The following is a 24,305-nucleotide window of genomic DNA, read 5'->3' as shown; positions in this document are numbered from 1 at the left end:
CGATTCCTGTTTGGTGAACATGTGGCAATTGTGGCTTTGCCTAACTTTCTGTTGTGCGCCAGTTGCAGCCTTTCCTGGACTAGGATTCCCTACACTCAGTTGTTCAGTTCCTAGTCATCTCATAAATGAGAATATCTCCGGGACCGCCTTCTGCCACACGAATCCCAGCGACCGGTTAGGTCCCACAGAGTTGGCCTTCTCTGGGTCCGGGCCTTCTCTGTGGCGGCCCCGACCCTCTGGAACCAGCTCCCCTCAGATATCAGAGTTGCCCCCACCCTACTTGCCTTTCGCAAGCTCCTTAAAACTCACCTCTGTCATCAGGCACGGGGGAATTGAAATTTCCCTTCTCCCTAGGCTTATAGAATTACATGGTATGCTTGTATGTATGAGTGGTTCTTTAAATTGGGGTTTTTTAGATTGTTTTTAATATTAGATCTGTTTACATTGTCTTTTTATACTGTTGATAGCCGCCCCGAGTCTTTGGAGAGGGGCGGCATACAAATCTAATAAATACAAATACAAAATACAAATACTATTGTAATGCACTCTACATGGGGCTACCCTTGAAGACCGTTCAGAAGATACAGCTGGTGCAGAGTGTGGAAGAATGGAAAGCTTTGCCCCCCCCCCCCATGAATAGGACCTGTGACACTGCTGCTCTGGATACCAGTCTGCTTGCAGGTGCAATTCAAGGTAGAGGTGATCAACTTTAAAGCCTTCCATGGCAAGTGCCCAGGTTACCTGAGGGACCATCTCATCCACTGGGAGTGGCCCTACCACTTGTGCCAGCAGAGGAGGCATACTACTGGTCCCGCCAGCCCCAATATTCTAGCTGGCAGTGTCTAGAACAGTGATGGCAAACCTAAGGCACATGTGCCACAGGTGGCGCACAGAGCCGTATCTGCCAGCACACAAGCTGTTGACCTAGCTCAGCTCCAGTGCGCATGTGTGCACTGGCCAGCTGATTTTCAGCTCACACGGAGGCTCTGGGAGAGCATTTTCAGGCTCCGGAGGGCCTCCAGGGATGGGGGAGGAGATTTTTGCACTCCCCAGGCGCCAGGGAATCCTCTTAATGAACTCAATCTGTATAGTCTGGAGGACAGAAGGAAACATTTAAATATGTTAAAGGGTTAAATAAGTCCAGGGGGGAAGTGTTTTTAATAGGAAAGTGAACACAAGAACAAGGGGACACAATCTGAAGTTAGTTGGGGGAAAGATCAAAAGCAACGTGAGAAAATATTATTTTACTGAAAGAGTAGTAGATGCTTGGAACAAACTTCCAGCAGACGTGGTTGGTAAATCCACAGTAACTGAATTTAAACATTGCCTGGGATAAACATATATCCATCCTAAGATAAAATACAGAAAATAGTATAAGGGCAGACTAGATGGACCATGAGGTCTTTTTCTGCCGTCAGTCTTCTATGTTTCTATGTTTCTAAAAACAGGCTTACTGGGGGCCACCGGAAGTTAGGAAATGGGTCATTTCCGACCTCTGGAGACCCTCTGGGAAACCCCTCCCCAAGTTCCAAGAAAGCCTCTGGAGCCTGGGGAAGGCAAAAAACGGCCCTACCAGCCCAAAGAAGTCAGGAAATGCTGTGTGTGTGGAATCATGCGCGCTGTCAAGCTGGTGCAGACATTGGGGATAAGTCAACGGCTTGCCACACTATCTGTAGAAGGCCTGGTGTCTATGGGAACTTGGGAGGGAGGGAGCCGATGCAGCCACAAAGCATAAGTTCAAGGCCATCATAGGTCCACCACCAGAGCGGAAGCCGAAGGAGTTGCTACACTGCCACGGTGGCACAACCTGAATGGGCAATGTGACAAGTTTGTGGATTGGGGGCAAGACATGTGAATTTTCAAGTAAGTGGGAAGCTCAGATTTGGGTTCCCCTGTGGAGTGCCAGGATGGCTTCGGAATTAAATTGGAATTTAAGCAATGCCATGACTTGGACTCTGATTAAAATTTGGATGTTACCTGGAACCCTGACACGCACACGGTGTGTGGGGGGGCACTGACTGATGGGTGTGGGCACTCGCATGCGCACTATAGCATGCACGCTTGTGCTTTTGGGCCCCGAGGAAAAAAAAGGTTCACCATCATTGATCTAGGAGGAGGGCCTTCTCAGCTTTTGCTCCTGCCCTATTGAACATCCTGCCCCCTTGATGTGAGGTTGACTCCAACTCAGCCATCTTTTCATAAGGGCCTAAAGATGTGGTTGGGCCAGTTGGTTTCAGGTCCCAGTGAGAGAATCAGAACAATGAATATGGTTTATTAATAACAGATCCCACCTCTTCCTCATCCTCCCTTTGTGTCTTTGGTTTTAAGGTTTGATTTTAATATTTTTGTTTTAACTAAGATGTAACTGTAAACCACTTACATAGTTACCCTATGTAAGATGAATGGCCAATACAGTTTATAAATGAATAAATGAAAATAAGTCTCAAACAGGTTAATGGGGGAATTCTTCTAAACTAGCTGGAGATGTTTGTGGGGAAAGACCAATCATGTTTAGTGTCGGGCGAACCCAACAAAGTTCGGGTTCGGCACCCAAATTTTAAAAAAAGTTCGGGTTCGGCACCCGAACCTGAGCCCGAGCTTTTGCCAAACTTTCAAGTTCGGGCGCTTGGGAAAGCGCCAGGAAGCGCCGCCGCCCATCTGTCACCTTCCTCGGCGCTCTCCCGAACCCGAACTTTTGCCGAACTTCTGGGTTCAGCGTTCGGGAGACCGCCAAGAAGTGCCCCGGCTGTTTCTGAAGGTGGCAGCTGGGCAGCAGCGCTTCCCAGAACAGCCGGAGAGCTGTCGGTGGTCGGGAGGTGCAAAAGGAGGTGGGGAATCCAGGAGGGGATTCCAGGGGCGGAGCTTTGATGTCACTGAGACATCCTTCCTGGAGTCCCCGTTTTAGCTGGTCAGGAAGGACGTCTCAGTGACATCAAAGCTCCGCCCCTGGAATCTCCTTGTGGGATTCCCCACCTCCTTTTTGCCTCCCGACTGGCCGACAGCTCCCCGACTGTTTCGGAAGGTGACAGCTGGGCGGTGGCGCTTCCTGGCACTCTCCCGAACCCGAACTTTTGCCAAACTTTTGCAAAAATTCGGGTTCAGGGTTCGTATACCAAATCGCGCAAAGTTCAGTACAAACCCAAACTTTGCAGTTCGGTTCGCCCAACACTAATCTTGTTATAAGCAAAGATGACCACCGATCTCTTCCTCTTTCCTAATATACTGAAAAGAAAAATAAATATTGAACTTGCATGGATTTTCTTTTTAAAAAAAAAATACAGTAGAATCACGTAGGGGTTTTAGAGTTTTATTCGGACGCCTGGCATACAACGATGCCTTTACAAAATGGAATAATATGGGAGATTTTAAATGCCCATTTACTCTACTAGACATATGATCTCAAAAAGTCTTTATTTCTTGGTGTCTCTTCAGGCTTCTTGGCCATCTGCTGCTGGGATCTGGCATGGGCTTCGAAAGTGACCGGATTGTGATCTCTGCAGACTGAATGGCTGGTTTGGGCAAGGGTGCCTCTACGGTCAACATGCCATCTGGGGAAAGCGATGATCGGACCACGGATGCATCAATGCCAGAAGGCAACCTGTGGAAAGGAAGAGCACATCAGAATGGTCTGGGAGGCTTATGAGGTTGATCCAAATGACTTCGTAAGGCCGTTTTCTTTCCCTTTAAATTGGGCATCTGTTACTCAATGACTCTTTCCTACAATCAGTAGAATCAGTATTGAGAGATACTGGCAAATTTATCATTTGGCAACATCTAAAGGTCCATTGGTTCCCTACCCCTTGGTCCAGGGGTAGGCAAAGTTGGCTGTTCTGTGACATATGGACTTCCACTCCCAGAATTCCTGAGTTAGCATGATTGGCTCAGAATTCTGGGAGTTGAAGTCCACAAGTCGTAGAAGAGCCAACTTTGCCCACCCTTGTCCTGGTCAATCTTGGCTGTAAAGAACCTCCACGTTGTCATTTTTCCCCACAAGAAGTACTCCAAAAGAGTTTTAACCTGACTTGTAATATTCCTGAGGAGTTCAAGATACTGAAGATTTAGGATTAAAAACAATTGCTTCTCTTAAACTGCCGGCGGCTCTCAATGTCACAATCATTCATTTAGCGTCCATTCAACGTGTCACAGGGGCTCCGACAAAAGCCACTATTCAACAATAGCAGTTAGCAATAACATTTAGTCTTACTTTATGTACTGCTTCGTGGTGCTTTACATCTCTTTCTCTAAGGGTTTACAGAGTCAGCATATCGCCCCCAACAATCTGGGTCCTCAGTTTACCAACCTTGAAGGATGGAAGGTGGAATCAACCTTCAGCTGGGTCAGGATGCTGCATTTGAACCATCGTCTTTCCATCAGGGGTGAAATGTTAAATTTTTCCTTACCCGTTCTGTGGGCGTGGCTTATTTTGTAGGTGTGGCTTGGAGGCCAGGGTGTGTTTAGCTTCAAGTGGGTGTGGCCATATGGTCATGTGACTGATTATCATGTGACTAGATGGGTGTGACAATTTAGCAGTCCATTTAGCCAGGGAGCAGGGAGTTGGACTAGATGACCTCTGAGGTACCTTCCAGCCTTTGCTGTGCTGTTCAAAGCATCTCATCTTCTGAAGTTGTGTCTAGTACCAGCCAGGTTTGTGTCCCTCTCTCCCTCCCTCCCTCCCATCCTCCTTCCTTCCTTCCTCCTTCCTTCCTTCCTTCCTTCCTTCCTTCCTTCTTTAATTAGATTTGTATGCCGCCCCTCTCCATAGACTCCTTTCCTTCCTTCCTTCCTTCCTTCCTTCCTTCCTTCCTTCCTTCCTTCCTTCCTTCCATCCTTCCTTCCCCTCCCTCCCCTCCCCTCCCCTCCCTCCCTTCCCTCCCTCCCTTCTTTCCCCCCTCTCTCTCCCTCCCTTCCTCTCTCCTGTGGGAAGCAATTCCCCCAAATAAAATATTACTCATAAGAAAAGGCTCACAGAAAAAGGAAAAAAAATCAAGCTGCTAACAAATAACCTGCCTGAAGCTCATTTTTCATTCCTGCCAGATAGAGATAATGAGATAATGACCATATAGAAAGTGGAAGCCTGACGTTTGGCTCCATTCACACAAGCAGGCAAACGGATCCCTAGAAAACCATTCAAGATGGGACGTTTTGAAATTTCCCCATGACAAGATTTGGCAGCTAACAAAAACACAGTAGTAGAATCAGAATAAGCAGCCCCCACACTCAAGTCCCCACACAAACCCCCAAACTTCAAAAACATAGAAGGTGTAAGAATCCTTCTTTTTATCCACTGCTGAATGTCACTTCGCTTCCAAAGGCTTTTCAGTTTAAAAGCAGGAATCTCCAAGTAAGACTTGTGCACTTCAACTCCAGAATTCCTCAGCCAGGCATGCGCTAAGTTTTGGAGACTCCTGATTTAAAGCGACAGCATTGTTTTTCTTCTTTGTTGAGTGATCTCCCAGTTGGAAAATGAACCCTTATTTTTTTTTCCTTCTAACATCTTTCTTTTTCTTTCTCCCTTCCAGTAATGGGTTGCTACCAGTACAGTTGGGTACGGCGCACTGGTAGCACTCAGTGGTTTGTGCGCGCAGCTTTGGTTCCCCTGCGTGCCGTGTGTCCCAACCTATCTTTGCTTCATGCGCAAGCGCAGAGCAAAATCCCGGGAGGAGACATGTGCGCGAGACAGATTTTCGGCAATATTTTGCTGCTGTGCATGGGTGGAAGCAAAAAAATTGCCAAATTCTCACACGGGCACGCATCCCCTTACAAGAGTTTTGGGATGCACACGTGTTCCCTCAAAGGAACTGAAGCTGCATGCACAGCGCACTGGTAACGGCGGTCATGGGAATCACTCCTGCTCCTTCCCTTCCCCACGGCCCCCCATCTCTCTTTCTTTCTTTCAGGAGAACCAGCAGGGAAAAAAGGCTTTAAAAAGGTTTTTTTAAACCCAGGAAGTTATGTTGGGGTGGGTGGCTGGAGTCTCGCACTGCCATCACTACCGTTCCTGCAAACCAGCTGCCGCTACCTACTCGCCCCAACCAGCCCGAATCGGGAGGATTTCGCCCCCGCTCACCAGGGCTCCCATATTATCCGTTTTCAGGGAATATAAGTGGACAGCAAATCTTGGGTTTGCTATTGATGCCAACTTTCTCACATGCAGGAGTCATTTGGCGAGTCATCGTATCTACTTACGTGTATTTCCTTGTGAAACATCTGGAAATGTATCCATGCTCATCTTGTCTTTCTTCATGTTTGCCTGAAAAAAGAAATATCTTTGTAACAGAATAATCAAAGCTTTCTGATATTAAAAAAAGGAATAGATTCTAGATCAGTGATGGGGAACCCTTTTGTTTCCTCAGGGGTCAAAAAAGCATGTGCGTGCACATGCATGAGTGTCCACACCCATAATTCAATGCCTGGGTAGGGTGAAAACAACTTCCCCACCCCCCGGAGGCCCTCTGGAGGCCAGAAACAGCCTGTTTCCCAACTTCTGGTAGGTCCAGTAGGCTGGTGTTTCACCCTCTCCAGCAGGGGTCCTCAAACTTGGCAACTTTAAGACTTGTGGACTTCAACTCCAAGAATTCTGGGAGTTGAAGTCCACAAGTCTTAAAGTTGCCAAGTTTGAAGAATTCTGCTCTCCAGGCTCCAAAGCAGTGATGGGCTACCAAAATTTGTACTACCACACTGTGGGCGTGGCTTATGCATTTTGTTTCTACATCTTTCAGTGCACATTGGGTGCTCTGGGGTGGAGCTCCAAATTTTGGTATCAGAACTGCGTTCCTGGCCATTCCCGTAGGAACCCATCACTGCTCCAAAGGCTTCCCTGGAGCTGGGGGAAGGTAAAAACACCCTCCCACATCCCCCTTGGAGGCTCTTTGGAAGCCAAAAATGTTCTCCCTGAGCCTCTGTGCAAGCCAAAAATCAGCCTGCCGGCACACATATGCACGTTGGAGCTAAGCTAGGGTGACGGCTCACGTGCCAGCAGATATGGCTCCGCGTGCCACCTGTGGCACCTGTGCCATAGGTTTGCCATTGCTGTTCTAGATAGTCCATTTTAGACTATATCAGTGATGGGGAACCTTTTTTGGTTTGCGTGTCAAAAAGGGGTGTGTGGGTGTGCTAGCATGCTTTTTTCCAGCGTCTCTGTATGAGAAGAAGCCCTCCCACTGCCCGTCTTACTGCTGACCTTTATTCTTTGTCGGAAGCACAGCTGAGGGCTTCTTCCACGCAGAGACGTTGGGGGGGAAAATTACGGAAAATCAATGGGTTTGTACCGTTGCAGCTCTCCGAACCACACCGATATGAACCTACCACTGCTGGTAGGTGAAAAAAAGACCCAAACAGGGAAACCGGAAGTGCATTTTCCCAAACTTCCAGTTTGTCCATTGGGGGATTTTGCCTCCAGGACATCAGGGAAGCTTCTCTGAAGTAGCTGGAGGACAAACAGCCTTTCTCAAGGCCAAAAATCAGCTAAAACATTGAAAAGTCTCGCATGCCTTCCCATATAGCTCCGCCTGCCACCTGTGGCACACATGCCATAGGTTCACCATCACGGGACTATAGAGACTATTCTACATAGGTTATGTAGACCAGGCGTATCAAGCTCAGTTTCACTGAGAACTGCATCAGGGTTGTGCTTTACCTGGGGTGTGTGGTGGGGGCATAGTCACACGTGCCCCCACCCCAAGCTTCATTTTCACTGGCAGAGACACCGCAGACCAGTCCCACAGGCCAGATCTCAGCACCCCATGGGCCAAATCCAGCCCCTGGGCCTTGAGTTTGACACCAATGGCTCGCATGCCAGCAGATATGGCTCCATGTGCCTTCTGTGGCACCTGCACCATAGGTTCGCCATCACTGACCTATACATTCATCTTGCCTTCAAAGAATAAGTCAAAGTCCTGATGATTGAATTGTTATTTCTCTCTCTCTCTCTCTCTCTCTCTTTGCACGATTGTTTGCTGAATCATCAACAGAAGCTTTACCTACTAACCATAATAGGCTTGTTTTAAGGCCTAAAAATATTTTGGAAGGTTCTTGTTTAGGTCACTTGGCTACTCTTGCTACTATACTTCAAAAAGGACAAATGTACACTTTTCTTGGCAACAGATGAAATACTTTGTCATGGTCGACTTCTGAGATATTTTGGAACTTCTAAGTATAGCATCTGGATTACTGGGTGGTCTCCAGGGGCGGATTCCCATTCCTGCCGCTACAGGTGTGCTGCGCGTGAAGCTTCGCTTCTCCTGTGTGTGTGTGTGTGTCCCAGCATGTATTCGCCTCTGCACATGTGCAGGAAGCAAATGCTTGCACAGGAGATTGCATTGATTTTTTTTTGCTTCCATGCATGTGCAGAGGCAAAAAATGCCCAAAATCTTGTGCATGTGTGCATTCCCTTATGAGATTTTGTTTTCTGCGCATGCACAAAAGCAAAAACACACTGAGATGCGCGTGCACACACACGCAGGAAAACAAAAACTGCATGAGCAGCGCAACTTTTGCTACCATTGCGCTGTCCTCATCCATACCAGTAGCAACCCAATACTGGTGGTCTCCCATCCTATCACCAAACAGATCTGTCTGTGTTTATCTACTCAAGATCAGTCAAAAATAGCTACTACGTTGAGGAAAGATAAGATCTTCCATTGAGTTAGTAATAAGAAAAGAAACATTTATATTTGATTGATTTTAAGCATTGTTGTTGTGTTTATAACTATATATTGTTTTATTTTATGGTAGAGAAAATAAAAAAAATTTATACCCCGGGGGGGGGGGAAAAAGCTACTATGTATTGCCTCTTGCTCATATGAGAATTGATGTATTAAGTCTTAAAAACAACAAAGTAACTCTAATGTAACTGTAATGTAAGAATTGTAACCAACAGAGGATGATTGGTTTGACAGGGATCTCAATGGGAGGTGGAATTTTAAAAACATCAAGGTAGCAGCCATGATCACAGCCTCACATGTATTGTGTCTAGTGGAGTTTTAAAGTCATTCATTGAGGACCTGTATACTGCACAAGTCAAAAAGAGGGTGGGGAAAATAATTACTGACCCCTCACATTCTGGAAACAAACTGTTTCAACTCCTACCCTCAAAACGTCGCTACAGAGCACTGCACACCAAGACAACTAGACACAAGAACAGTTTTCCCCCGAACGCCATCACTCTACTAAACAAATAATTCCCTCAACACTGTCAGACTTTTTACTAAATCTGCCCTTCTATTCTACTAATTTTTGTCATCATTCCTATCATCCTTTTCCTCCCTCTTAGGACTGTATGACTATAACTTGTTGCTTGTATCCTAAGATTTTTATTAACATTGATTGTTTCTTCATTGCTCATTTGACCCCTATGACAATCATTAAGTGTTGTACCACATGATTCTTGACAAATGTATCTTTTTCTTGTATGTACGTTGAGAGCATATGCACCAAGACAAATTCCTTGTGTGTCCAATCACACTTGGCCAATAAAAATTCTATTCTATTCTTAAAAGGGGGGAGCAGGGCTTTCATTGCACAACTGTAGCCACCATCTTGATAGTTTGACAACCTCCCCAGATCGTAAATTCAAGATGGCTGCTGCAATCACATGACTGAAGCCCTGCCCCTTTTGAGCAATGGGCATAGCATTGGTTGCTTCAATCTCACGATAATATTGTAACATTGTTATTGTAATTTTATATTGTTGTGAGCCGCCCTGAGTTCTTCGGGATTGGACGGCATAGAAGTCAAATAAATAGATAGATAGATAGACAGACAGACAGACAGGCAGACAGACAGACAAACAAACAAACAAACAAACAAACAAACAAACAAACAAACAAATAAAATAATAGACTTCGCTTTGATTTTTTTTGACCCCCCTCGCCTCCCAAGATGGCCTTGTTGGGTAAGCAGTTATTGTTATAAGCTTTGAGATAAAAACGATGCGATTAAGTGAATGCACTGCTTGGCTAACTTACTGCTGTAATTTTTGAAGCTCTTTCAGTTTCCACATTTTAGCAAAAAAGAAAAGAAAGAAATGTCATTTTTTGCCTTAGATTGAGCATGATTTAAATGTGCATGTTGGGTCCAAGGGACTTATGGTATAAGATATTTGGATAGTATACAGTGAATTGCAAAAATGTTCCCTAATATGTCCCCATTGTGTTGGAAGTGTAAAAAAGAAATAGGTTGATATTATCATCAATGGTGGAGTGGTAGCAAAGTCAGAATATACTGGAAAATTATAGAAAGAATAATAAAAGAAATAGTAATACAGTGATCCCTCGTTTTTTTGCTGAGGATGCATTTCAAAACCACACCTAAAAAACGAATTTCCATGAAGTAGAGGAAAGGTTTTTTTTATGTATTTAACAAGTATTTGGACTTTTAAAACCCACCCTTTGCATTAAACAGTCATTCTATAAGGTTTCTCAGCTGGAACTGCAAGTGATATCCTACCAGTTTCTTTAATAGAGTACAGTAGTACTGTAGAAGAATTTTATGAATTTTTAATGGATTTAAAATTTTCAATGGATTTAATGGATTTAAACCCCCTTTGAAAACCCATGAAGTAGCGAATCCGCAAAAGTGAACCACGAAGTAGCGAGGGATTACTTGTACTTCAAAAAACCCTCTATCTGGCACCTAATCAGACTCCTTGATTTTAATCAGGCATAGAAACATAGAAACATAGAAGACTGACGGCAGAAAAAGACCTCATGGTCCATCTAGTCTGCCCTTATACTATTTCCTGTATTTTATCTTACAATGGATATATGTTTATCCCAGGCATGTTTAAATTCAGTTACTGTGGATTTACCAACCACGTCTGCTGGAAGTTTGTTCCAAGGATCTACTACTCTTTCAGTAAAATAATATTTTCTCATGTTCGTTTGATCTTTCCCCCAACTAACTTCAGATTGTGTCCCCTTGTTCTTGTGTTCACTTTCCTATTATAAACACTTCCCTCCTGAACCTTATTTAACCCTTTAACATATTTAAATGTTTCGATCATGTCCCCCCTTTTCCTTCTGTCCTCCAGACTATACAGATTGAGTTCATTAAGTCTTTCCTGATACGTTTTATGCTTAAGACCTTCCACCATTCTTGTAGCCCGTCTTTGGACCCGTTCAATTTTGTCAATATCTTTTTGTAGGTGAGGTCTCCAGAACTGAACAGAGTATTCCAAATGTGGTCTCACCAGCGCTCTATATAAGGGGATCACAATCTCCCCCTTCCTGCTTGTTATACCTCTAGCTATGCAGCCAAGCATCCTACTTGCTTTTCCTACCGCCCGACCACACTGCTCACCCATTTTGAGACTGTCAGAAATCACTACCCATAAATCCTTCTCTTGGAATAGGCCAGCATGGAATAGGCCAGCTGCAATCCAGCTGACAAGAGGGACAGGAAAGCGAAGTTTCCCAGTGATGCAATTTCTTTGTTTGCTTCCTCTGTTCTCACCCACCTGTGTTCTTTTTATCTCTGCTCGTAGGCGCTGCACAACTGCTTCTGATAGAACCACCCCTACAAAGGATCCTGCTATATGAACCATACTTGTTTTTTAAAATTGCTAAACTATTCTGCCGCAATAGACCAAACCGAAATCAGAAGTTTTCAAAACGGGACAGATAAAGTTTAAAACTTGACAAACTTGATAAGTTTTGGTCCAGTTTCTTGTTTGTTTTGTTCCCACGGCTTAGTATGTTGTGTCTACTAAGTTCTTTGGTGGGTTTGTGATTATATTGTGGAGAGGAAAAATATCAGATAACTCAAGTAATAAATTCACAGCGTTCTACGGGACCACCATGGAATTTGGTATTAGATAGCCAGCTGGGTGACCTTGGACCAGTCCTTCATTCTCAGAAGAAGAAAACGAGGACAAAGCGCTTCTGAAAATCCCTGCCAAGAAAACTGTGGTTGCCTCTAGTCAAGGCTGATGTTCAAGAACACACAGGCACACAAACAAAAACTTTTCAAGGCTCCTAGACCTGGAAGCCATTACTCTCATTTAAATGGGTTTGCACTGTGTCTTGCTCAACTGAGATGATATCTGTTCCTGCTAATGCAATGGACAGGGAAATATAAAATCCCATTTTCCATAATTTGGTATGGAATGCTGGTATGGTCAGCCCAAAGCTATTATGCCCACTGAATTTTCAGACAAGTTCCACACACGTCCTAAAATTAGCAACAAGAAAAGCAGCAGCAGCAGCAGTAATAATAATAATAATAATAATAATAATAATAATAATAATAATAATATGAAGAAGAAGAAGAAGAAGAAGTAGTAGTAGTAGTAGAAGAAGAAGAAGAAGAAGAAAAGGAGGAGGAGGAGGAAGAGGAGGAGAAGAAGAAGAAAAAGGAGGAGGAGAAGAAGAAGAAGTAGAAGAAGAAGAAAAAGGAGGAGGAGGAGAAGAAGAAGAAGTAGAAGAAGAAGAAGGAGGAGGAGGAGGAGAAGTAGAAGAAGAAGAAGAAGAAAAGGAGGAGGAGAAAAAGAAGAAGGAGGAGGAGGAGGAGAAGAAGAAGAAGAAAAAGGAGGAGGAGGAGAAGAAGTAGAAGAAGAAGAAGAAGAAAAAGGAGGAGGAGGAGAAGAAGAAGAAAAAGGAGGAGGAGGAGGAGAAGAAGAAGGAGGAGGAGGAGGAGGAGAAGAAGAAGAAGAAGAAGAAGAAAAAGGAGGAGGAGGAGGAGGAGGAGGAGAAGAAGAAGAAGAAGAAAAAGGAGGAGGAGGAGGAGGAGAAGAAGGAGGAGGAGGAGGAGGAGGAGGAGAAGAAGAAGAAGAAGAAGAAAAAGGAGGAGGAGGAGGAGAAGAAGAAGGAGGAGGAGGAGGAGAAGAAGAAGAAGAAGAAGAAGAAAAAGGAGGAGGAGGAGAAGAAGAAGGAGGAGGAGGAGGAGGAGAAGAAGAAGAAGAAGAAGAAGAAGAAGAAGAAAAAGGAGGAGGAGGAGGAGGAGAAGAAGAAGAAAAAGGAGGAGGAGGAGGAGGAGGAGGAGAAGAAGTAGTAGTAGTAGTAGTAGTAGTAATAGTAGTAATAGTAGTAGTAGTAGTAGTAGTAGTAGTAGTAGTAGTAGTAGTATATCAGGTCTCTTGCTTGCGTCCCAGCTTGATTTTCCTTTATGAGGGGATGTGCACATGTGTGAAATTTCAGTGATTTTTTTTGCTTCTAAAACAAAAAAATACACCAAAATCTCATGTGCACATGTGTGTGATATTTTGCTTCCTGTGCATGCTCAAAAGCAAAAACATGCTAGGATGCACGCATGCAAGAGACCTGAAACTGCGTGTGCAGCGCAGCAATTGCTACCAGTGTGGCATCCTTTACTGCAGTGTTTCCCAATCTTTTTTGAGCCGCGGCACATTATTCATATTTTCAAAATTCTGGGGAACACTGAACGGGGGGGGGGGGGGGGGGGCTAAAGAAAAGTTTGGACAAAAAAAATATCTCTTCCTCCATTTCACTCTATTTCTCCCTCCCTCTTTCTCTCTCTTCCTTCCTTCCCTTCTTTCTCTTTCTCCATTCCTCTTTCTTTCTTCCTCTCTTTTTTGCTCTCTTTCTCTCTCCCTCCTTCCCTCCCTCTATGTCTTTCCCTCTCCCTCCTTCCCCCCTCTCTTTCTCTCTCTTGCTTTCTTTCCCTCTCTTTCTCTTGCTTTCTTTCTCTCTCATTCATTCTCTCTCCCCTTCTTTTTCTCTCTCTCTCTTTCTCTCTCGTTCACCATGCCAGCAACAGAGAGAAAAAGAAAGAGAGAGAGAGAGCCGGAGAGAGAATTGAGGGCGCCGTTGTCTTCGCCTCCGCCCGCCGGCTCTGCAACTAAGAGGCAGCAGCCATCAGCCCCTCGCCCTCCCAGACGTCCCCAGCGCCGGAGAAGCGAGCGATCCGGGAGTCCGGGACTGTGTGGCTTTGCGCCATGAAGAGAAAACGGCAGCAGGGAAAAGTCGGCCGGGCTAACGGGAGGCGGCGTGTGGCTGGGCGCTGGGGACGTCTGGGAGGGCGAGGGGGTTGATGGTTGCTGCCTCTTAGTTGCAGAGCCGGCGGGCGGAGGCGAAGACAACGGCGCCCTCCATTCTCTCTCCGGCGGCGGAGAGGGGGCAGATCGCGCCCCAAGACAGAAGGCGGCGGCGGCGAGTGGGCGGATTGGGTGGGCAATGGGGCAGGGCAGAGAAGCCAGGGGCGCGTTTGGCCGGAGGCACCGTGGGGAGGCAGGGGCGGCCGCAGCTCCCTTTACTCCTACTGCCACACCTCCCCGCCCCTGCCTCCTTTTTCCCGCCTTCCTTCTTTGGGGCCCAGCAGGAGAGCGCCGGAAACAGCTGCATCGGGCAGCAGCCGGGGGACAGCTGCGAGTGGGAGCTCCAGGTCGGAGGCACTGGCGGTCCGGCACTGGCAGCGCCCCGCCCAGCTGGAGCTTCCAAAGACTTCGCGGCACACCTGGCCGTGTCTCACGGCACACTAGTGTGCCGCGGCACACTGGTTGGGAAACGCTGCTTTACTGTATTGTAGCAACCCACGACTGGTTTGAATGTCAGGGTTCCCAGTAACACCCCAAACAAAAGAAAACTCTCAGGCTTGAGTTTCCTCAAAGTCCCATTTTATTCGAGATGTCATATTGGCCCACCGGAGGAAACCCCGAATCTGAAAGCCCCTGGGTTTTCCACACCCAAAAGAAAATCCCTGCCCAGCACCCACATGTTCATCACATGATCAAATCAAAGCACCATCCCAACTGGAGATGTCTTCCAGTCACACCACTCAAGGAGCAGGGCAAAGTGGCCTTGACTCTTGGAGAAACAAAACCTTAAAATGTTACTGTGCTCCTCAGCAAATAATGCTGTCTATCATTTGTCCTTTTTGTGGCTATTCAAATAGTGTGACTTAATCAACTGAAAAAGAGTCCAAGCACCTATTTGAAAACTTATCTTGGTCGGTAAGCCACTCCCACCCGGTCACATGAGCTTTAAGCAGTGGTGGGCTATTGCCTGGACAGAGGGGAACACAGTGGGGTAGCGAAAATGGAGCTCCACCCCAGAGCACCCAATTTGCACTGAAAGATGTTGAAAGAAAATGCAGGGCGTCCTGCATAAGCCACGCCCACAGTGTGATAGTAAAAATTTTGGTAGCCCTTTACTGCCTTTAAGCCACCCACAGTCACATGATTGTCAAGCCACTCCCACCCGGTCACATGACCATCAAGCCACATCCACACAATAAGCATGTTGGTAACATTTTTTGCACACATGTACATGTGTTCTGGTTTGGGTACTCGGTGCCAAAAAAGTTGGCCATCACTTCCTCAGTAGTTTATTAAATGTCTGCCGCACGAATCCCAGTGGCCAGTTAGGTCCCACAGAGTTGGCCTTGTCCGGGTCCCGTCAACGAAACAATGTCGTCTGGTGGGCCCTAGGGGAAGAGCCTTCTCTGGGGCGGCCCCGATCCTCTGGAACCAGCTCCCTCCAGGGATCAGGACTGCCCCCACCCTCCTTGCCTTTCGTAAACTTCTTAAAACCCACCTCTGCCGTCAGGCATGGGGGAACTGAGACATCCCCCCTTGCCTATGTAGCTGTATGTATGATATGTTTGTGTGTATGCTTTTTTATATACCGTACTGGGGTTTTTAGGCTTTTTAATGTAAAATTGTTATTTTAAACTTTAATATTAGATTTGTTACTGTATATTGTTTTTATCATTGCTGTGAGCTGCCCCGAGTCTGCGGAGAAGGGCGGCATATAAATCTAAATAATAATAATAATAATAATAATAATAATAATAATAATAATAATAAATGTGGCCTCCATGGGGACTCTCCCTGAAAATCCCTGCCAGAAGTTATCTTTAAAAAAAAAAAAAATTATTGGTTTTTTTATAATATAAACACACACACAACATAAAACAAACAATTCAATTCCTGCCAGAAGTTATCCAACATTTCTCTTCTCTTTCCTATATCTAAATACACCTTTAGTTGGGCATTTGCAAGGTAGGATTGTTGCTACAGTTAGTCCTTGATTTACCACAATTCCTTTAGTGACCATTCAAATCCACAACAGCACTGAAAAAAGGGACTTTTGACTGTTTTTTACACATAGAACCATTTCATTATCTCCATGTCACATGATCAAAATTCAGATGCTGGGCCACTGACTCCTATTTATGATGGTTGCGGTGTCTCGGAGTCACGTGGTCAACTTTTGAGATTTTCTTCTGGTTCCCTGATGGTGAGCCTATGGAACCTTTGCCACAGGTTCCACACGAAGCCATAGTGGAAGGCTGGCAAAACTTTGCTCTGTGTCAACTCCAGCTTACATGCGCATGTGATTTTCGGCCTTGGGAAAGGCTGTTTCCTGCTCCAGATGCTTTAGGGAAGCTTTCCTGAAGCCCCAGAAGCAAAAAAAAGAGAAAGCCCAATGGTGTTGTGGTTGACTCGGCCCAGCTCCTGCCCCAGGGAATGGGGAGGTGGATGCAGGGGAAAATTTAACATGTCACAGGCCTGTGTTATTGCCGACAGAATCAGTTCAGAGTTTAGTTTCCTCGGACGAAGAAGAAGGTGGGAGTGACTCGGCAGAGGAGGGCTTGGCACACAACCCAGGCAGTCAATCTCCCTTATCTTCCTTTGATTCAGATGATGACATATTGGACAGAATTATGCGTAGAAGAGACCAAGTAAGAACATATTACAGGAAATAAGGGAGGCCACCTGTGTTTGGGTGGGACTCCAGTAATGAGGGCTGCTGCTATAAATAGCAGCATGTGGGTTTGGCCATTGTGGAAGAATATCTGTTGCAGTTTCGTCAGGAATCTTGTGTGCTGGACTTTGTTGCTTTTTCACGCTTTTGAAACCAAAGCAGAGCAATGTGTGTGTGTGTCTCCCTTCGTTGAAAGAAGAAGGGGTGTGAAGTTTCTCCACAGCTGCTGGCTAAGTACTTAATCACTGCTTAAGGGAAATTGTACAGACTACCCGATTGTTTTGGGAAGAGTGCTCTTTGCTACACAAAAAGAGTGCTTAGTTTATTTTGACTTTTGTGATAAAGAACATTGTTTTGAATTTTCAAACGTGGGTGTGTCTGAAATTTGTACCCTTGAATTTTCGGGAGGCTCCTATCAGAGAGCCTGGCAGAACAAATGGACAAACCGGAAGTTCAGAAAAATGCACTTCCGGTTTGCCGTTGTGCTGTTTTTTTGCACTCTGGAAGGTTCAGGGAAGTTTCCTGAAGCTCCGGAATGCAAACAGCAGCACAACAACAAACCGTAAGTGCGTTTTTCCAAACTCCTGGTTTGCCCGTTTGGGCATTTTTTCCACCTATCAGGCTTATTTATTTATTTATTTATTTATTCATTTCGACTTCTACACTGCTATCATGACACCTGCCAGTCGCCCCTAGTCCTGGAATGTCCGAAGGTGGCTGAAGAAACAGTCTGAAGCAGCCGGGGGGAGAGAAGCAGCTTAACCTGCATCAGGGAATCACCCTTACCAGAAGTCCTCCATTTACGGCCATTCATTTAGCAACGATTCAAAGTTACGACGGCACTGGGAAGAAAGCGAATTACGACTAGTCCTCACACTTATGAAAGCAGCAGCGATCCAGATGCTTGGAAACGGCTCGGCTTGTACTTAAACAAGGGTTGCAACAAAGTCCTATAATCACATGATCACCTTTCGCGACCTTCCCAGCTAGCTTCTGCCAATCAAAAGTAAATGGGGAAGCTGACAAAGAAGGTTGAAAGTTGCAGTCACATGATGTCTCACTTAATTTATTATTATTTATTAATTAGATTTATAGGTCGCCCTTCTCCTCACAAACTCGGGGCGGTTTACAAAAATGAAATACAATATAACAATAAAGAAGTTTAGTATGAGCAATTGAAAAGAGTTAAGAACTCTTTTCTTTTCTCTCTTTTTGTCTCTCTGTCCATCTTTCTTGTTTCTCTTTCTTTGCTTTCACTAGGTTTTCCTTTTTTTTCTCTTCTCCCTACCATTTCTTTTCTTTCTCTTAATTACATGTTTGTAATAGTCGTTTATTATTCTTTTTGAATTGTATTGTTTTTCTATTTGTGAATAAAAACTTATTTAAAAAAAGAGTTAAGAACAATAAAAAACCCAATATAAAACAGTCAATTAAACAATCCTGGGCCTAGAAAGCCTAGAACTACGGCGCCTAAAACACGATCTGAGTATTGCCCACAAGATCATATGCTGCAACGTCCTACCGGTCAATGACTACTTCAGCTTCAACCGCAATAACACAAGAGCACGCAACAGATTCAAACTTAATACGAACCGCTCCAAACTTGACTGTAAAAAATATGATTTCAACAATCGAGTTATCTAAGTGTGGAACTCATTACCGGACTCAATTGTGTCAACCCCTAACCCCCAACACTTCTCTCTGAGACTCTCCACGATTGACCTCTCCAGGTTCCTAAGAGGCCAGTAAGGGGCATACATATGTGCACTGGTGTGCCTTTCATCCCCTGTCCAATTGTCTTTCCTTTCTTTCACCTATCTTATATATTCTCTTCCTTTCATATATCCTCTCCTCTAAGTTCACTTTCACCCTCTTTTATATTATCACATGTCTATCTTTCTTCCTATGTATTTGTGTATTGGACAAATGAATAAATAAAATAAATAAATAAACAGGCTCGCTGGCACAGGTGTGTTTCAATGCCTTTCGAAAGGCAAGGAGAGTGGGGGTGGTACGAATCTCTGGGGGGAGTTGGTTCTAGAGGACTGGGGCCACAACAGAGAAGGCCCTTCCCCACAGACCTGCCAGTCAGCCTTGTTTGGCTGACGGGACCCAGAGAAGGTCGACTCTGTGCCACCTAACCGGTCACTGGGATAATGGCTGCAATGAAACAGGCCATAAAATAAGTTATGGGCACATGACACTCATGTTTTTCAATGAAATAATGCATTAAAATTAACACGCCACCTTTTCCACAGGACAAGAACCCCTTGGAGCCAAAGAACAGTGTGTCTTTATGATGTCCTGTTAAAAGCACGCTGAGCACTCAAAGAGCCTTCTGTACAATCCAGTAATAAGCCTCTTGTAACCAGGGTAGTAAGAGCTGTTGACGAGGCTTTCTAAGGAAAAGGCTGCTGGTTTTAATTGACTAAAGCCTTAGACGAGTCCTCAAAAAAAGGCTCCCTGATTGATTGATTGATTGATTGATTCACTTATGGCTCATTTTTTCCCTGCTTGAAATGCATAGTCTGAAAACACATTTCTTTTGGCTTGGAGACTACCATGCTATTTCAAATATTAAAGATTTTTTTTTTGGATATATATATTTCGTGCAATTTTAGCATCCTGTATACTGATGGTCGAACTGAACCCGCACAATTCAGGTCCGTACCGAATTTTGTGGTGTTCGGTATGCCAAACCCAAACCCGAACTTTTTCCAAACTTCGGGCAAAGTTCGGGGTCGTGTTCGGCGTTTGGAGCTTTGAGGTCACCGGCAGGAATGCAGGAAATGATCACCTTGGCGTCCTTAGCAACCTGCCAGTGACGTCAAAGCTCTGCCCCTGGAATCTCTTTGTGGGAGGGATTCCCCGTTCGGGTTCGAGTTTGGGTTCGGTTCGGATTTGGCTGAATTTTGTGTAAAATTTGGCCAAACTTGCCGAACCCGAACACCGTTGGGTTCACCCATCACTATTCCTGTATTATTTTAAAAATAACACATCTTATTTCTCCAGGATGGGTCCCTACAAAGTCCTCTGATAAAGTTTATAAAGGGGGAAAAAAGCTAAGAGGAAGCGAAAACTTTAAAAGGATCGGATTAAATAAGTAATCAGGGGAAAGGAGTAACCCGTGCATGGTGTAAGGCAGCTGTATTCCTTCAGATTTCTTTCAGTATAAATTCAATAAGTAAAAAAAATAAACATATTGTCTTTAAGCACTTAATCCATTCCTTTAAAAAATATTTCTCCTTTGGTAGTGTGGGTATTAAAACCTCAATTATAAACACTAGTACATAACGGGGAATATTTGTAGCTCAGGAATGACAAGAGGGGTCCTTGGAACGTCAAATCTTTATGTATTGGTGTTTATAATTGAGATTTTAACAACCACACTATCAAAGGAGAAACATGGAATGGATTAAGTGCTTCAAGACAGATGATTAATCAGCCCGACATCTTCTCAGAGTTGACAATCCTTACAAACAAGGGGAACCTCCACTATGTCCGAGTCTGTGGAGGGGGGGCGGCATACAAATCTAATAAATAAATAAATATTGGGAGGCTGCAAATCTCAGCAATCATTTATGCAGCGTTTAATCTCTGAGCAGTCCTCCTTACCTACACCAAAGCATTGCAGCAACCATTAATGACCTTAGTGTTTGGGTCGAAGTCACTGGTCTTTGCCGCGAGAGCGGTTGAAGAACTAATTTGGAAATGAGAGATGTTTGAGAATAGAACAGTACACCCGGTTTTGGTCACCGCACTATAAACAAAAATGTGGAGACTCTAGAAAACGTTCAGAGAAGAGCAATCAGGATGATGAGGGGACTGGAGACTAAAACAAATCTATATTTTATTTTATGTACACTGAGAGCATACGCACCAAGACAAATTCCTTGTGTGTCCAATCACACTTGGCCAATAAAGAATTCTATTCTATTCTGTTCTATTCTATTCTATGGTGCAGAAAAGAGCAACCGAAACGATTAGGGGACTAGAAACCAAGACTTATGAAGAGAGATTGCTGGAACTGGGCATGGATAGCCTAGAGAAAAGAAGAGCCAGAGGGAACATGATAGCAGTCTACAGGTTCTTGAGGGGTTGCCACAGAGAAGAGGGGGTCACGCTGTTTTCCAGGGCACCAGAGGGCCAGACAAGGAACAACGGTTGGAAGCTGACCAAGGAGAGATTCAACCTGGAGATAAGGAAGAACTTCCTGATGGTCAGAGTGATCAACCAGTGGAACAGCCTGACAGCAGAGGTTGTGAACTCCCCAACTTTGGACATTTTCAAGACTGCCATTTGGCCAGAGTGCTGTAGGATTTCCTGCTTAAGCAGGGGGTTGGACTTGATGACCTGCAAGGGGCGAGAGAGAGGGCAAGGGGCGGAGAGGGGCGGCATACAAATCTAAGTAATAATAAATAAATAAATAAATAAATAAAGGTCCCTTTCAACTCTAATAATAAACAAACAAACAAACAATAAATAAATAAAATGAAGGAATAAATAATATTCTATTCTATTCTATTCTATTCTATTCTATTCTAATCTACTCTACTCTACTCTACTCTACTCTATTCTATTCTATATGAAGAATGGTTATAGGAACTGGACATGACTAGTCTAGAGAAGTGTAGAGAAGGACCAGGGGAGACATGAGAGCAGTCCTCCAATATTTGAGAGGCTGCCACAGAGAGGAAGGGGTCAAGCTATTTTTCCAAGGCAGCTGAAGTCCAGACAAAGAATAATGAATGGAAACTGATCAGGGAGAAATTCAACCTAGAAATAAGGAGGAACTTTCTGACAACCAAGAGAATTGGTTCCATTCAACCCATGCAACCGCTTGCCTTCGAAAATTGTGGGCGCTTCATCGCTGGAGGCTTTTAAGAAGATAGTAGACTGCCATCTGTCATAAATAGTATTGGGTCTCCTGCTTGGACAGGGGGTTTATTTATTTATTTATTTGTTAGATTTGTATGCCGCCCCTCTCCGGAGACTTGGGGTGGCTCACAGCAACAATAAAACAATGTACAACAAGTCTAATAATTTAAAAACACTAAAAAACCCATTATTAAAAGCAAACATACACACAAACATACCATGTATAAACTGTATAGGCCCGGGGGGAGGTCTCAATTCCCCCCATGCCTGATGGCAGAGGTGGGTTTTAAGGAGTTTACAAAAGGCAAGGAGGGTGGGGGCAATTCTAATCTCTGGGGGGAGCTGGTTCCAGAAGGTCGGGGCCACCACAGAGAAGGCTCTTCCCCATGGTCCCCCCAAACGACATTGTTTAGTCAACGGGACCCGGAGAAGGCCAACTCTGTGGGACCTAACCGGTCACTGGGATTTGTGCGGCAGAAGGTGGTCCCGGAGATATTCTGGTCCGATGCCATGAAGGGCTTTATAGGTCATAACCAACACTTTAAAATTGTGACCGGAAACTGATCGGCAACCAATGCAGGGTTGGATTAGATGACCTACAAGATCCCTTCCAACTCTGTTAATCTTAATCTGAGAGACCCCAAGAGAAGCTACTCACCAGTGATTTCTACTATGCCGTCCTTTGTCTTCACCACCAACTCTTCTGGTGAAAAGTGGTTGACATCCAACGCCACTTTCCAACTATCTGAAGTCTGCCGGATCTCCGAGACGCCGCTGCTCAACTGGCGGTTCAAAGCCCGGTTGAAGGCAGGGTTGGGCCCCGGCGCACTGACGACGGGGCTAGCGACCACTGGCTCTGGACTTGAGCTGACCAGGGGTCGTACGTAACCTGGCCAGCTGGTGGTCCCTGCAGGCCACTTGTACCAGTCCTCGGGAATCATCGGCATACCGAAGGACTGGTCCAAGAGCCTGCTGCCGCCCCGGTACCAGTCCCAGCTGGGGCTGCGTAGAAAAGTGAAGGGCACTTGGCGTTCTGACATTGTCTTGTTCCAGAGCCTCCTCAAAACTCTCTGCCCCGACCAGGAGTGTGTGTGAAGATCTACTCCCTCTAACTGGCCCTTATCAACACAACAGCTGGCTATTTTAGGACAAGAATCCCAGCTCTCTCTATTAATGGAAATTACGTTTGGCTAGAGGAAGTTGATGAATATTACACAGGTCTCAATGACATTCCCCCTGTGCATTTGTCATCCTCTGCTTTCTTTGCTGGGGAGGGGAGGGCAAGGAGGGAGAGGGAGGAGGAGAACAATCCCCCTTGCAGAACTTCAGGGCCCCAAATTCCTAATTGTGAGTTTTTGACCTCGGCAGCCTGAAAATAAAGTAAGACAAACTGAAAGGGTTTTTGAAGTACAGCAAAAATCACCCCATCTTTCTTGCAACACCAGAACTTTCATGACAGAGTGACACGGGTTGTTTATTTTCGCCCAGTCTTTCTTGGCTCCTGTTCTCCGTTTTAGTATAGGGTTGGGGTTTTTTTGTAAGCACATAAAATAAATCTCTGAGAGATGTGCATGCTAAAATGTGCATAAAACCAATCAAATGAATTCCCCCCCACACAATTTCAAAAAACTGAAAATCATTAGGGATAATTTTAGGGAAAGGGAAGGAGAGGAGAGGAGAGTAGAGGGGAGAGGAGGGGAGGAATGGTGGAAGGAAAGAAAGAGAAAGAAAGAAAGAAAGAAAGAGAAAGAAAGAAAGAAAGAAAGAAAGAGAAAGAAAGAAAGAAAGAAAGAAAGAAGGAAGGAAGGAAGGAGGAAGGAAGGAAAAAGGAAGGAAAAGAAAGGGGGAAGGAAAGGGAAAAAGAAAAAAGAAAAGAAAGAAAGAGAAAGAAAGAAAGAAAGAAGGAAGGAAGGAAGGAGGAAGGAAGGAAGGAAAAGAAAGGGGGAAGGAAAGAGAAAAAGAAAAAAGAAAAAAGAAAGGAAAAGAAAAGAAGAAAAGAAGGAAGGAAAGTAAGAAAGAAGAAAGGAAGGAAGGAAAGGAAAGGAGAAAGGAGAGGAGAGGAAAGGAAAGGAAAGGAGGAAAGGAAAGAAGGAAAGGAAAGGAAACATTTACATTAACAGGCTGGGACAATCACCAGAATGGCATTGGTTTACTTTTCATGACCAAACAAGCTTCCATTTAATATATAAATCTATAGTAGGAGATCTTTAGCTCCAGGAAAAGTGACCCGAGAGGATAGCCCATCCCCAGCAAGCTAAAAGCAGCAACTTTTAAAACTGTGTTAGTAAAGATTCATGCATACCCATTAGCTCCTAAATTTTGTTACTGAGTGCTTGGGCTTGTCTTTTCCTCCTGTTTTACATCTGTTGTTTGTCGGTCAGGCTTGTTTCCTTCTAATACAAGAGAGAGGTTAAAACATAACAGTAGATATTTCCCCACATTACTTAACATTCATTCTTCCAAGCCCTGCTGGTTCTGTGAACAACCCAGCATAACTTGGGACAGAATTCAATTCTCAGTTATTAACTCCTAGTTGATGGTCAGTGGTGCTCATGAATTATGACCTGGCTGAACATATTTTGGCACCTGGATTAGAACAGTCTGAATGTCACCCTCTTTTGATCTAATTAAAATTTGGGACATAATCCAGCAAATCTCTTCTACAAGCATCAAGGAAATGAATGGGAATCAGGGCCAGCCTTAACATTTGGCTGAAGAGAGCAACCTACACTGGGCCAGAAGGTCTTATGTGACTCACTAATTTAT

The 24,305-nt window shown here is 44.7% G+C and overlaps 1 protein-coding gene across 1 annotated transcript; it reads right to left on the bottom strand.

The window, feature by feature from the left end:
- Window positions 1–3,291: 3,291 nt before the first annotated feature.
- HSPB1 (heat shock protein family B (small) member 1) lies at window positions 3,292–23,973 on the bottom strand. Its single transcript, XM_070742363.1, is given in 5 exon segments — window positions 3,292–3,486; window positions 3,489–3,598; window positions 6,187–6,250; window positions 22,198–22,908; window positions 23,842–23,973. Coding segments are annotated over 4 exon segments (657 nt in total). The 5' UTR covers window positions 22,580–22,908; window positions 23,842–23,973; the 3' UTR covers window positions 3,292–3,385.
- Window positions 23,974–24,305: the final 332 nt, after the last annotated feature.

This window comes from Erythrolamprus reginae, chromosome 1 (genome assembly GCF_031021105.1).
Source record: "Erythrolamprus reginae isolate rEryReg1 chromosome 1, rEryReg1.hap1, whole genome shotgun sequence".
Classification (NCBI taxonomy): Eukaryota; Metazoa; Chordata; class Lepidosauria; order Squamata; family Dipsadidae; genus Erythrolamprus; species Erythrolamprus reginae.
The sequence above is the reverse complement of the archived record's forward strand: the minus strand, read 5'-3'. Positions and strand labels throughout refer to the sequence as shown.